Here is a 16,122-nt window from a genome sequence, read left to right as displayed (position 1 = left end):
TGTTCAGAACTCAGCTGTCTGTATTGAGCCAAACTGTATTGTACCCATTCTGCAATCTGTTAAATAAATAAATTCATTAATTAATTAATTAATTCAACTATATGACATACATGACATACATTTATTTATGACATACCAGATTTACAAATACAGTACTGTTTGTGATACAAACATTTGAAACGTTTTTATAAGTTAGGCTATTATTATTTTGTATTATGTAAACATGATGCTGCTATGGAAAACAAACCTCCGCAGCTCACCTTGCATCAGTTGCATCAGCAGTGACATCATCCTCTGCTGTGGACTCAGATGACAGTCTGACTCTAACAGCGGAGGGGAAGAACAGCATCCTCAAAACACTTCGCTGTTTTTGGTCGATTGATACTTTTAGATATCTCTAACGATTTTTTTTTAAATAATAAAAAAAAAATAAAAGCATGTCAGAAAACGGCGCCCGAGCTGGGGGAGACTTCATAGATGCCAGGCGGGGCGATGGACAAGAGTGAGTGAACCTCAAAAACATGCAGCTCTTTGTTATCTAATGTGTTGGCTAACTAACGTTAGCTCACTAGCTAAAGAGCAATGAGCTGGCTTCTAATAACTTCGGTTCCAGAACTAGTAGAGCCAACATGGTAATATTGTTTGGACCTACGTTAGCTTAGTCATTGCATTATTGTATTAGATGTCGACCTACTCGCATTAGATATGTTTATTTATACAGTGGCTTCCCATATTGTTGGGTAGTAGCTGTGTTGTCAAATGTGATGTTCCCGCTCGGTGTCGGGTGTTGCTTCTTGCTAGTTGTTTATGATCTCTCTCTCTCTCTCTCTCTCTCTCTTGTTTCCTTATAAGGACATGTCTCCTTATGTTATAATAACATGTCTCTCCTCAGATCAGAGCCCTCTAGTAGCAGCTCTCGGTCTATGGAGGTGGATGCCAACAAGTCCCAGTCCCATGAGTTCAGATACAGCCTGAAGTACCCCAGCCTTGGCCAGTGCATCATTATCAACAACAAGAACTTTGACAGAAGAACAGGTAGCCAGTGTTCATATTTTAGCCACGGGTCCATTTGGATTTAAATCAATTAAAAACTGAAACTACAAATCACTAAATGGTGCATTTATATAGCGCTTTTATCCAAAGCGCTTTACAATTTGTTCCTCACATTTGACCCATTCACTCACACACCGACGGCGGAGGCGACCATGCAAGGTGCCAACCTGCTCATCGGGAGCAGTAAGGGGTTAAGTGTCTTGCTCAAGGGCACTTTGACACGCTGCCCAGGAGGAACGGGAATCGAACCGGGAACCTTTGGATTACCAGACGGCTGCTCTACCTCCCGAGCCACTGTCGCCCCACACTAGTCTGTTCAGTCTTGATAATAATGTCTTTTAAATAAATATTTGTTCTCAGCGAACCTACCCTGGGTAAATAAAGATAAAGTGAAAAAAAGGTATGCACATGACACCTTAACTTAATTTGAGTCAATAAACGTTGAATTGTCCTCAAGGGCATTTGAAATAGCAGGCATAAAAAATACTGTATATAAATGAAAAGAAACAGACTCAAACATATAAAATCATACATTACTGTCTTCCACGCTACCTAGAAGTGCTGTTTGTTGAATATTGTTGAAAGAGGACTTATTTCAGCAGGAACAAGCACAAAATATATATAGGCTAGATATTGTTTACATAAATGACCATGACATCGTTTCCCATCTTGTTTGAACAGGTATGAATCAAAGAAACGGAACAGACGTGGACGCAGGCAACGTGATGAAGGTGTTCGGCAAACTGGGATATAAAGTGAAGGTTTACAACGACCAGTCAGTCGAGCAGATCACACAGGTGTTAGCTTCCGGTGAGTAGAGACTTAACCCTTTCACTACCACACTACCAAAGGGTTAACCCTTTCACTGCGACACTACAGAAGGTTAACCATTTTCACTGCCACACGACAAAATGGTTAACCCTTTCACAACCACACTACAGAAGGTTAACCCCTTCACTGCGACAATGCAGAAGGTTACCCCTTTTCACTGCTACATGACAAAGGGTTAACCCTTTCACTACCAAATGGTTAACCCTTTCACTGTAACACGACAAAGGGTTAACACTTTCACAACCACACTACAGAAGGTTAAGTGACAAATTGCCTGAATGGGCTCGGCAGTTTGTGTAAACTTTAACCCTTTTCACTACAGAAGGTTAACCCTTTCACTACCACACTACAGACGGTTAACCCTTTCACTACCACACTACCAAATGGTTAACTCTTTCACTGCCACATGACAGGGTTAACCCTTTCACTACCAACCGTCTGTAGTGTGGTAGTGAAAGGGTTAACCTTCTGTAGTGAAAAGGGTTAAAGTTTACACAAATTGCCGAGCCCATTCAGGCAGTTTGTCACTTACCAGAAAACACTACGATGTGGTGATGAAATGATTGACATGATGTGTCTCTTCTTCTTTTCAGTTTCGAAGGAAGACCACAGTTGTTCAGCCTCGTTTGTATGTGTCTTGTTGAGTCACGGGGATGAAGGTGTGTTCTTTGGCACAGATGCCTCAGTAGAGCTGAAGAGTCTCACATCACTTTTTAGAGGCGATCGCTGCAGATCATTGGTGGGAAAGCCCAAGCTCTTCTTCATCCAGGTATTGTGACCCGTCTTTCCACCTAATCTCCTCTTATGAAGCTAAGCTTGTACTGTACAAAGTGTAGGGTATGTTTGTTATAGCTCTATTGACAAGCTTTGTATGCATTACATACTGTACATACAAAGCTCTATAACGAACCACAGCGGATTCTGAGCGTTACATCAAAACTCGTCCTAACTAATCATTGCAAGTTCCCATTGTGTGTTTTTCGCAGGGATCAACAGAAAGCTCAAAGCATCTCGACAAAGACAAGTGGAAACACAAGCCGCTGTGAATACAGTATATGATCAAATTAGACTTTGGTCTCCCAAGTCTCCTTTCTAATCCTCCAGTCGACGAACGCTCTGTGCTGCCACCACTGGTCGCCAATAAGATCGGCACCTTGACTTGAAAGGTTAACAGTAGGGGTGTAACGATGCGACCTCACAACGATTAATTTCGATTACGATTATTCAGGCAACGATTCAATGCATCATGAAATCTCTTCATTTGACCACGATTCGATTAAATTAATTTTCGATAAATTTTCTATCAGTTAATTCCCCCAAAAAATTTGAATACACAAATGTGGCTGGGGGAACTGATTCACTCAGCATGAATGGACTATAGGTCAATAAAAACAATACACAATTTTTTTTGATTATAATCGATGCAGTTGAATCATCACATTAGAATCGATGCATTTTTATTAATCAATGCATCGTTACACCCCTAGTTAACAGTGATAATAATGTGTTTTTTTGGCGACCAGTAGGTGGCAGCACTTGAGACTATGAGCTTTCTGTTGATCCCTTCCAAAACACAATGCCAACTTGCAATAATTAGTTAGAACGAGTTTTGACTTACCCCTCACAATCCATGGCGGTTCGTTATAGAGCTTTGTATGTATATGCAATAGGGAGGTGTGGTCTGACGTCACTTTAGTTTCCTGCGCGGTCCACCCGTATAGGGATTTATCATTGGGAAAATGTACTATCGGCTATTGTAATAATTCTGCCTCATGAACATTGGCAAGCTTTCCATTTTTGCACAAAATGAGTGCCCTTCTATCACTAACATTATTGTTTAAGCATTTTTGGCTGAAATAAAATTATATGTAATTACTTTACGATTAATTGCGAATTGTTTCATGTTGAGCTATAGATTGTGGATGAATACACACAGAAAGGTACACCATGCCAATGTTCATGCTTTATTTGTTTTAAACGAGACAATTTAGAAATGACAATGACGTAACCACTACACCTCCCTATAGAGCTAGGTATATTATAAAGGCTCACTTTGTGTGTGTGTGTGTGTGTGTGGGGAGAGTAGGCTTGCCGAGGCACTGATCTAGATGCAGGTATCGAGACAGACAGTGGACCAGATGAGACGACAACAAAGATCCCTGTGGAGGCCGACTTCCTCTACGCATACTCCACAGCCCCAGGTTCAGCTTAACCCTTTCGCTACCACACTACCAAAATGGTTAACCCTTTCACTGCGACAATACAGAAGGTTAACCCTGTCACTACCACACACGACAAAGGGTTAACCCTTTCACTCTAGTGTGGTAGTGAAAGGTTAACCTTCTGTAGTGTGGTAGTGAAAGGGCTAATAGACACACATACACACACACTATGAATTCTCAACCTCATCTCGCACCTTGTTGCCCATATGTACATGTCCAGAGTTAATTATATTGTTATATTGTTTACACTGCCTTTTTATTCTATTTTTATTTTTACTTCTCCACTGTACTATAATTCTGTGACCTGTACCTGTATGTCTTCTACTACCTGTACCTCCCTTCCCCCCTCCCCCATGCTGCTATGATGCCTGAATTTCCCCAAGGGGATCAATAAAGGAATATCTTATCTTATACACCACTGACTCACCGCTCCTTCTGTCATCGTAGGCTATTACTCGTGGAGGAACACCATGACCGGGTCCTGGTTCATCCAATCACTCTGTGACATGATCAGCAAATACGGGAGAGAGCTGGAGCTGCTTCACATCTTGACGAGGGTCAACCACAAGGTAGCGGTTGAGTTCGAGTCCGTCTCCAATGCGCCGGGCTTCGACGCCAAGAAACAGATCCCATGCATTGTGTCAATGCTGACCAAAGAGATGTATTTCACTCCTTGATGTGGTTTTCTTCTACGAAGACGTGAACCCGACGGGGCCATCGTGTAAGGATGAGAGGCTCGAGGTTGTTTTTGGTAGTGCTGTTTGTTAAATATTTTGGTTTACATTTTTGTTTTTTGGACTTAAGTTTTCTTTAGAAAACATCAGCAAAGATATGTGTGTGTGTATAAATGTGATGCACATTAGATGACATCAGTGTTTTCTAGGGGTGTAACGGTACGTGTATTTGTCACAGTTCGGTACATCCAGCCATACGACGAATACGTCTCATACGACACTATAACTAGGGTTGCACATTTTACAAATGTATGCTCAATATCTTTACTTTACTTTACACTGGCTTACTAACAGTCTTAACACAGAAGGTCATTCATTTAACGTTGAATATCAAGCTTGTATTGCCACATTTAGATGACAAACGTTGAAGCTTGTAAAGAAAAATGTATTTTAATAATAATAATAAATATATAATAATCATTATAAATAACTGTTTCCTGTTGTACCCAACTCGTACCGAACCGTAACCCCAAAACCGAGGTACGTACCGTGGCTTCTGTGTACCGTTACACCCCTAGTGTTTTCTGAGGGCACCACTATTTTGCAATGTTAACAATTCAGGGAATCTATATGCCTTGACGATAGTTGCATGGATACTGCTATATTTGTTTGAACATAGAATCGTGGATGGACTTATTGACCTATCGCAAGCCCCGCCCTATTTAATTGAGAATCAAGGAAAAGAGGGGCGGGGCTTGGGATAGGTCCATTCATTGACTCTTCAGCACCAGCATCTGTATTGGTCAACACTTTTGTTATTTAATTAATGATATAATTATTAATTATGAAAGCAAATGGATTTGTCTGTTACAAAGGGAGGATGGTTTTACTACATTTGAAACAAAGTGTGCTTTTTATGTAAAAATATGACTTTTTTTTTCTTTTTTACTATAATCATGTGATGTCACAATTCCCCTCTGTAGCCGTTTTGTGTACGTACCCCTTAGCAAACGGGTAATCAAATTTGTGACACAAAATTAAAGCACTCCATAGAATATCAGCATCTTATAAAACCAAGAGGTCCATCTTGTGTTGAGATGAATCGCATAAAGCCCTTCAAGTTTGTCCTGAAATCATGAAAACTTAAAAAATGTAAATGTTCAGATTTCAGTAACTGAAATGAAGTCAGTCTTAACAGATTCAGGATCTGTTTGTTCCCAGTAAGTGAAGCTGTCGTGTACTCTGGGCGTTACAAGGGTGTAACGGAATAACGAGTCACAATTGTTTTTGATTCTCTTCTATTGATTAACTATCTTGAAAGCAGATTGTGTTTAAACTTAGCGTTAGATTACTTGTCACTGGCAAAACCAAGATAATCAATAGGGGGCGGCCCTCTCATAGTCAATTAGTTGATTAATCCGTCAGTTTGGTCTTAGTCCAAGAGTGTTAATTGATTTTTTTTCTTCATGTTTTATTTTTTCATGCTGAATGAGTTATTAGCTGGAAAATTATAAAGCACATCTCTCTCCAGTAGTCGACTTAATAATTGATTTATATTAGTGGAAGACGGCTTGACCAATCAGCTGAGACTTGAGACCTCCAGTCTATAGATATGGAGGTTCTCCAGTCACACTGTGCCTGCCTGGTTCCGTGAACGTCCTTAGGATAATGGAGGTACTTAAATAATTATTGAATATTTAAGTTATTTAAGCCTCTGTTGTTATTTCAAGTGTGAAATCCAGAGATGTGTACATTTTGGGAGACATTTTGATAATCACTGATAATCTTACTCACACTTGGAATGGATGTATTTTGTATATGTAGATTTTCCAACTTTCATATTTCAGGAGAAAGTAAACCATAATATGTGTTGCACATTGTGCTATTATTGATGCAGTCAAGGTAATATCTTAAGAGGACACAAGGTGTAACATAACAATTAGCTTTCTCCTCAAATGTGATTTGGTATGTCTTATCTATCAGGAACTAGGGATGCACTGGTATTGGTTATTTGTTTCCAGGTTGAAAACAAGGTATCGGTACCAGAAAATTTCTTAATAGTCAAATCTGATCTCGGGAGCCATTTGCAGGGTTCGCACAAGGTCCTTGAAGTGCTTAAAGTGCTTGATTTATTTACAAAGAAAAGTCAAGGTCTGGAATTCCTTGAAAACAGCCCATCTTTGAACAAGGTGCTTAAAAAGTCCTTGACATTCAAATCAACCATTTCCATTGAAAGTTTTGTTCATCCATGATAAAATTGTTCTGAATCAAGAAAATAATAATAATTTTTTTAACACGTGTAACTAATTGTCAGAAATTGGTTTTAAGCCATACATATTCGATCAGATTTTTTTCCTATAAAAAAAACGGCATTTAAAAGTGAATTGTATCCCTTTTAAATGCCCTTTTAAAATGAAAAATTGTGCTTTGAAATGTGCTTGAAAGTCCTTGAATTTCATTTAGCAATGTCTGTGGGAACCCTGCATTTGTAACATGGCAGAAACCAAAGCAAAAAGGGGGCGTCTGGGGAGTGTAGAGGTCTACGCAGCACTCCACCAACTCTACCACCGCACCCGGCAGCGTTACCTCCGGCTTGGTCAGTCAGTCCCTACGGACACAATTGGCAGCGTTCGCGGATGTGATATGAGTCCTGGTTGTTGAAACAGTGACTTGTACTGGTTAGTCAGGAGGGATGACAAAATTGGGGAGAGGAGAAAAAGATAAAAGGCAAAAAAAAGATTAAAATCTAAGCAAAATGGCCAGATTTTGTGCCCACAGAAGAACATGTTGGATCTTTCTAATGTAGAATAATGTATATCTTCAAATCTATGCTGTTCAGTCAAAGTACGGTATCTCTGTATCAGTTTCTTTGTGGAAAAAATTGTGTAAATCATGCATCCCTATCAGCAACACAATCATGTTTATCTCTACTGTGAAATGTTTGCTAAACAGCAGCTACAAATGATTGAAGTGACTATTCTACTGTCCTACAAGATGTTTACTTACCTTCAACCTTCTGTGACCCTGTCATAAACAATGGTTTCATTGCATCTTCTAAGCAACTATATTCTTTGTGCAAGTTTGATGTTTTTTTTCTCTCCCAGAGGTCAATCTCAGAATAAATTGAGACCAGTTTTAATTTTACTCCTGTGTTTACCTTTTATTTTTTATTTTTTTTAACAGTATGAATCATGTCCAAAAATGACCAAGCAGAACGGTTATTTAACCAGCATGACTGCTGCAAGCTCTAATCTAGATCTAGTAACTAAGTAAGTCCTTACGTTATGGAGTTTATTCTCACAAAATATTTAAACATTTGCTCTCATCTCAAATAAAAAATGTCTTACAGACAATGTACTGGATAGGAGTTCACAAAGGAGTTTTTATTTATGTTAGAAATAAACTCATTCATTCAAATCCAAGGGTTTGTATTTAAGCCTAGTTAACACTTGATGCGAGTTGGTCATAATGTTCCAAAACTGTATGTTATATAGGCAACAAGATGGTGATTAGAATAATGAAAGGTCTGTGACTTACACACAGCTCAGGAATTGAAAAACATTGTAAAAAAATATTTTATTTTCATACTTTGAAAACACTGACATTGAAATCTGTCCCATCTCTTGTCAAGGCAGAGTGGTCATGTGACTGGAAGCACACTTTGCTTCACCCTGTGTAACTATATAAAAAGTGTGGTAGTGAAAGGGTTAACCTTCTGTAGTGTGGTTGTGAAAGGGTTAACCTTTTGTCGTGTGGCAGTGAAAGGGTTAACCTTCCATAGTGTCGCAGTGAAAGGGTTAACCCTTTGGTAGTGTGGTAGTGAAAGGGTTAAGTTGTATGAAATACTTGGCCAGTAGTGTAGTGGATGCAAATGTGTTAAAATGTGGTTACTTTTAATTAAATACACCTTTACAAAATAAAGTACATGAACAAAGTAAAGCAAGATTCAACATTACCATGTAGGGAGGAATTAATGGTACTGAGGTCTGTGCCAACTGTCCCATAAAACATTTCATTCGTTTTCATTCATTGTAAAGAATATCTCAACATTCATGGAGTTGATGCCCATAATATGCATGTCTAATAGTTGGAGAGGCTGAGACAAGCTGACTCTGGAGTGAGCAGTAGATTGTTGGTTACTATTGTGATTGTTCATGACAAACTGATGGCCCTTGTGAGCATGTGGCTGCTTGAAGCAAAAGAGTAAAGATGCTTGTTGAACACAGAATAACGAGATAGACTAGTAGAGAGCCCACATGAAAAGGTAATGTATGCAAATGTATGTCATGGAGAGCACGGGAAGATTTGCTGCTATTTCCGTGTTGATTTCAACCTCACAGAGCATGTCACCTTCCCCACCCATCTCAAAGACCATTGTCCTTGACCTCGTCTGCTCTGTCAATTTACCGGTACTCAACATCCATTCATCAGATCATAATCTCATCCAGTTCACTATTCAATCCCCAACCCCACGCCCACATCTCTGGAGAAATAACCTTCCAACTCTCAGATCTGCTCTCCGATAACCCCCCCCCAGAACCAGTCCTCCCTTCACTCATGAGGACTCACCAACAACCAGAACACCACCCTGTCTGCCTCCCTCAACACACTGGCCCCTCTCAAAATATAAATAATCTCCTTCAACACCTCTGCACCCTGGTTCACACCTGAGCTCTGCACAACGAAAACAGCAAGAAAACATCACTCACTGTCCACCAAGAAGCCTATGAAGTGAACTCCACCTCTGCTTAGAAAGATGCCCTCACCAATGCCAAGTCTGCCTATTTCTCCACCATCATCAATGACTCCCATACCGTCTTCTCCACCATGAACAACCCCCTCAAGCTCCACACAGAGGCCCCTCTACACCTCAACAACCTCCTCAAGCTCCACACAGAGGCCCCTCTACACCTCAACAACCTCCTCAAGCTCCACACGGAGGCCCCTCTACACCTCAACAACCTCCTCAAGCTCCACACAGAGGCCCCTCTACACCTCAACAACCCCCTCAAGCTCCACACAGAGGCCCCTCTACACCTGAACAACCTCCTCAAGCTCCACACAGAGGCCCCTCTACACCTCAACAACCTCCTCAAGCTCCACACAGAGGCCCCTCTACACCTCAACAACCTCCTCAAGCTCCACACAGAGGCCCCTCTACACCTCAACAACCTCCTCAAGCTCCACACAGAGGCCCCTCTACACCTCAACAACCTCCTCAAGCTCCACACAGAGGCCCCTCTACACCTCAACAACCTCCTCAAGCTCCACACAGAGGCCCCTCTACACCTCAACAACCTCCTCAAGCTGCACACGGAGGCCCCTCTACACCTCAACAACCTCCTCAAGCTGCACACGGAGGCCCCTCTACACCTCAACAACCTCCTCAAGCTCCACACGGAGGCCCCTCTACACCTCAACAACCTCCTCAAGCTCCACACGGAGGCCCCTCTACACCTCAACAACCTCCTCAAGCTCCACACAGAGGCCCCTCTACACCTGAACAACCTCCTCAAGCTCCACACAGAGGCCCCTCTACACCTCAACAACCTCCTCAAGCTCCACACAGAGGCCCCTCTACACCTCAACAACCTCCTCAAGCTCCACACAGAGGCCCCTCTACACCTCAACAATCTCCTCAAGCTCCACACAGAGGCCCCTCTACACCTCAACAATCTCCTCAAGCTCCACACAGAGGCCCCTCTACACCTCAACAACCCCCTCAAGCTCCACACAGAGGCCCCTCTACACCTCAACAATGCAACTAATTTCTTCACATTTTGATCTCCCTCCCCCTCCCCCCAGCCTCTCCTGGTTCGCTCCCGTTGTCCCCTACATCATCTCTAAACTCATCAGCTCATCCAAACCCACAATCTGCTCCCTTGACCCCCCCCCCTCCTCCTGAAGATATCCCCCCCACAACCCCCCGCCCCCTCCCTCTCTCTCTCTCTCTCTCTCTCTCTCTCTCTCTCTCTCTCTCTCTCTCTCTCTCTCTCTCTCTCTCTCTCTCTCTCTCTCTCTCATGTCAACTGTTGCCTGTCTGCAATAAAAGCCTGTACAACAAGATGTTCGACAGAACTGTGGGGTCCAAGTCCACCCTCAGCAGAATCAGCAGCCCCACCCTCACCATCGATGGCACCACTGTCCCTCCCTTCTTCCCAGTCACACGACCTCGTGTGATCCTTTTGATCCCACCCTCTTTCTTGAGCCCCATATCCGTCAAATTGTCAAAACCTCTTTCTACCACCTTCGCAATATTGCAAAGATCAGGCCCTCTTTCTCTCTCTCTTTCTCACACCCTGCTGCTGAAACACTGATCCACAGCTTCATCTCCTCCCGTCTTGATTACTGCAACTCACTCCTCTACAGCATCACAGTGCTGCTCCATCAATAGACTCCAACTGGTCCAGAACGCATCCGCCCGACTTCTAACTCACACCCGATCCTGGCACCACATCACTCCAGTCATAAAAGACCTCCATCTTTTAAGAAATGTCTTTAGCAGGGTCGGCTGGGTGGCGCAGCGGACATTGCGCTCGTCACCAACGCAAGAGACACCGGGTTCGACTCCGGCTGTCTGCGTTGCCTCCGGCTTGGGCCGGCCGTCATACTAACTCAATTGGCAGAGTTAGCGGGTGGAAGTCGATGGGTGGTAATCTGGACGTTGTGGACAGTGACTCCTACAGGTCGGTTGGGGACGCCTACACAGCAGAGACAGGAAATGGTGGGGGTAGTGTGAGCCTCCCACACGTTACACCGCGCCAATGAGAGTCCGCGACACGTGAGGGGACACGTGATGCAAGGTTTCTATCCTCCCTACAACCGGCCAGTGGGGGGCATATGCGAGCAACATTCAAGACAGAATTGGGATGGGAGAAAAATTGAAAAAGTGGATAAAAAAAGAAATGTCTTTAGCAATATAATTAAATCTAATATATATATATATTTTTTTACTCCTATTTTCTTTCTATATGGGGTGAATGTTTTGGGCCCTTGATGTTGTGGGTTTGGTAGTTACGGTCTCGGGCTGGTGGGGGCCCCTGGTTCGGGGTTTTGGGGAGTGTTGTGGCTGATGGTTGTTTAACACAGCAGGAGACGATATTTCCAATTTTAACAAGTAGGTAATTTATTTAGAAAAAGAAGTTTTTAACAGCAAAAGCTATGGCTCAGTAGACGGTCACCACAGTTGAAGGAAAAACACTCTAACTCTCAATCCCTCTGCTTGTCCCCTAAATCCCCTCTCAGTCCTGCCCCCACATGACAGATATGATGACGTGTCATATCATGTCAGATATGACATGACGTACATTAAGATGACACGTAGATTTAACATCGGAGAGAGATAAAAACATTAAGAACATCGAAGAGAGATAAAGACATTAAGAAGAACATAGATTTAGATAAAAACATTAAGAACATCGAAGAGAGATAAACAAAATATGATGTACACACACGATATGATGTAAAACATTAAGAACATCGAAGAGAGATAAAGATTTAGTGAGATGTGTGTGTGTGTGTGTGTGTTTGTGTGTGTGTGTGTGTGTATGTGTGTGTGTGTCTGTGTGTGTGTGCGTCTGTGTACAGACGTGTGTGTATTGTATGTGTGTATTGTGTGTGTGTGTCTGTGTGTGTGTGCGTCTGTGTACAGACGTGTGTGTATTGTATGTGTGTATTGTGTGTGTGTGTCTGTGTGTGTGTGCGTCTGTGTACAGACGTGTGTGTATTGTATGTGTGTATTGTGACACAGGGAATGTGTGTGTGTGTGTGTGTGTCGGTGTGTATGTCGACTGTGTGTGTCTGTGTGTGTGTGTGTGTGTGTGTGTCTGTGTGACTGTGTGTGTCTGTGTGTCTGTGTGTGTGTGCTGTGTCTGTGTGTGTGTGCTGTGTATGTGTGTGTCTGTGTGTCTGTGTGTGTGTGCTGTGTCTGTGTGTGTGTGCTGTGTATGTGTGTGTCTGTGTGTCTGTGTGTCTGTGTGTGTGTGCTGTGTCTGTGTGTGTGTGCTGTGTATGTGTGAAAGAGAGAAAAGACACAAGATTAGAGCACACGATATGATGTACTGAAATGTCCATCTGCCTATCTTGAGGTTGTTTTAAGAACATCAGCCAGACTGTCGCCCTAGTGTCTTTGAGCCCTGCTAGTTGACCTATATTAAACTAGTCAAGACTAACCCCTTTCCTACCTCCACCCCCGTATACACATTTTCCACAACATTCCCCCATTTGGGGCTATCCCTAGTCCCACCCAAATCATATAACCAAGAAAATGTGAACGTCTAACTAAACGAGAAACCACAATTATATAATAAAAGTTTAAATGCCTAATCTAAACCAGAAACCTTACTTCATTCACTGGACCCCTAACGGACCAACAAAGGCTGACTACCGTTCTTACCAAAACACAAAACCGTTCCAAACAAGAGTAATAATAAAACATCAACAAAATACCCCAATTTATAATCCTAACAAATCCCCCCAACCTCCACCGCTTACCAAATGAGCCACAGTTCCGGCCGGAAACCGCGACTCTCATCAGGGAAAGGAGAAGTTGACCGTCAGAACTAAACATAGAACATCCCTCCCAAAAAAAAAATGACATTGTCTCTTCCATAACATTGAGTCCTAGTGTCCATCGCTCAGCCCCCCTTCCATGCCCACGCCATAGTCTCCTCACCGTATTGCCAAAAAGTCACATTTTGCCAATACCGCAACCACCACGCCACACCTCCAGTCCCCGTAGAAGCATGTCCCCATGCCTGGACGGGAGGCGCTGGTCCCGACCTCACCACGTGTCCCCCCATCTTCGACGGGAGGTGCCCATCTTGCCCACTGCGTTAGCCCCCCCCCTTTGTCCCTCCAGTCCCCAGAACCGATCCCCAGAACACTTCTTCTCAATGCTTCCTCAGGCTCAGAACCGACACTCTGCCGATGCCCCTTCCCATTCCGGTTTGACCAGGACCACGAGTAAAATAAACAAAAAATAATAAAAAAATAAAGAATAATGCAATGATTTTCAATGGTTGCAATCTCTATGCCGAAGGATCATTAGAAAATCAGACTAAAATTCCTAGTTAAAGGAATAAACCAACAAAACTGCACTCAGACCATCCCCCGTCACTCTTAAAGGAAAGAACCAACAAAAAGAAAATGTCCCTACCTCACCATACCCCTAATCCTCTATCCCCTCGTCTCCCTCTAAGGCAGCATAAAGCTGAGGACATGGCCCGATTTGTGGCTCAATCTCTTTCTGTCCCACCATCAGCATTTGGCTCGTTACGTGTGAAGTTACCAGCCTACCCAAGAGAGGCATACCACAACAGAAAAGGAGAACCAATATCAACCCTGCCACCCCAATGGATATCCCCGTCTGCATCACTATGCTTCCCCACTGTCCCAATCTTTCCAACACCCCACTCCCCCACCATTCTTCATTCCGGCCAGAATTCCCCCTCAACTCCTCCCTCAAATCCTTCAGCTTAGCCATGGCCTCGGAGAACTTTCCCCCTGGCCCCACATTCGTCGGAATGAATGTGCAGCAGTACTGTCCAAACATGGAACAGACTCCACCCTTCTCCGCCATTAACCAGTTCAGAGCCTGTCTATTCTGCCACGCCACCGTACTGGTCGCGTGCATCTGGTCCCCCATTGCATCCAACGCCTCCTCGGTGTAGTTGAGATACCGCTGCTGATTGTAAAACAAATAGTTGATCCACCCGGTGTTCTTATTGACCGATATCCATGGCAGAATAGACTCAAACCCTGCCGCAATCTCATTCTTAGCCATGAACTCGGCTGGAATGCCCCTTGGCTGTCCTATGCTGTCCAGATACACCCTTGGGTCTGCCTTGTAGCTACGCTTCGTTCGAGAGATAGGAGACTCAGAAGGTCCTTCCGTCACTGATAATGGTAGGACCACCATTGGCATGATCGCCTGAACCCGGGCACATCTACCTGACCAATCTAAAGGAAGTGTATTCCTCAACCTCCTACCGCCGCAGAGCCAGTATTGGTCCGCCAGTGCCATATCCTGGACATGAAAAGGGCAAGCTACAGGCCGTGGGTTGGTATCCACTCCCTTTAACACGACCCCGTGTCCACACTTTCCTTCTTTCGTGCAGTTAGTCGTGATGCTCCAAATAGTAGTGCACCGCCCCTCTGCCACCTCCCCTACGTCCCGGGTCCCCTCCTTTTGCAAGCACTCGAAATCCTTGGTCAGCCATAGTTTGACACCTCTGGGTATTGGCAACCCCGTCGCTACCCCCTGCACACGTACATCCAATTTCCTACAACGTTCCCGCATAGTGACATCCTTGAAATCCGTGACGTTTCCTGCCGCCTTAAAACGACTAGAGCCGAGAAACCCCAAACACTCTGCCTCGCACCAAGGGCGACTATTATGGGGCCCCTCCCATGCCTCTGCGTCCCTGTCACACTGAGCCCAACTGAACTTCGTGCCCTTCACCAGCAGCCTATCCGGACGTGCCTTGGAGCAGACATAACAATCCTCTATCTGATTCTGCGCGCTCGTGTACTGGACCCACTTAAACCACTCATTCCCTAAAGCCGCCCTATACATCGGGTCAGCCTCCGGGTCTTCCTCGTCATAGTCATAGTCGCCCCCATCTTGTTCCCCGGAAGGAAGCAAACCCCTCAACCTGGCCCAGAGTGAGCCCACTGAGTCCCTCAACGTTCCGGCTGTCCTCTGGAACATATCCTGTCCCCCCACCTCTTCCGACTCAGTGTCCTTGACCTCCCTTTTTCCCCTCACCCCTGTCCCCTGTGATTGGTTCGGGACAGGCTCAACCCTCCTATCTACCCCCACAACCCGATCCTCGTTAGTATAATGGTAAGTATCCCCGCCTGTAACGGGGGAATGGTCAAAATCAAAAACATGCCCTTGCGGTCCTACGGGAAACACCCCTTTTGGTTGTAGTCTTATCTTCTCCCCCCCTTCCTCGATGGAGGGCAGAGGGGGCGCCTGATTCTGAGCCTGGTCATGAAAGCCTGCCGGTACTTGAGCCTGAGCGGGACCCCGTGGGACTCCTACCCACTCAAACCCGTCATCCTCAAGGACGGGTCGACCGTGACGGTTCTCAATGACGTCGTTGTGCCCGGCCGACCGTCCGCACACTGCTGCCAACATCTGCGGGAGCATCAGCAGGCACTGCACCTTCCAGTTGCCGTCTCGGACCCTCCATGTCGGGTTCTGCATAACTGCGATCGATTGTATCCCCCAAGAGATCGCCGCTGGCCTTTATGCAGTGATTGAAGTGGAACCAGGTCGCTGATCCTTTGACTTGGACTGCCGTTCCAGTCGATCGGATCACCTCGTACGGGCCCTC

General features: G+C 44.3%; 1 protein-coding gene across 1 annotated transcript; it reads left to right on the top strand.

Moving 5' to 3' along the window:
- The first annotated feature begins 329 nt into the window (after positions 1-329).
- Positions 330-7,924, top strand: casp3a (caspase 3, apoptosis-related cysteine peptidase a). The gene is made up of 6 exons (XM_084319099.1): positions 330-502; positions 893-1,035; positions 1,735-1,863; positions 2,478-2,653; positions 3,971-4,085; positions 4,554-7,924. Exons 1-6 carry the CDS (start codon positions 438-440, stop codon positions 4,781-4,783), a joined length of 858 nt encoding a protein of 285 aa, XP_084175225.1. The 5' UTR covers positions 330-437; the 3' UTR covers positions 4,784-7,924.
- The last annotated feature ends 8,198 nt before the right edge of the window (positions 7,925-16,122 follow it).

The sequence above is a fragment of the Notolepis coatsorum genome, assembly GCF_963971535.1.
Source record: "Notolepis coatsorum genome assembly, chromosome: 7".
NCBI lineage: Eukaryota > Metazoa > Chordata > Actinopteri > Aulopiformes > Paralepididae > Notolepis > Notolepis coatsorum.
The sequence above is the reverse complement of the archived record's forward strand: the minus strand, read 5'-3'. Positions and strand labels throughout refer to the sequence as shown.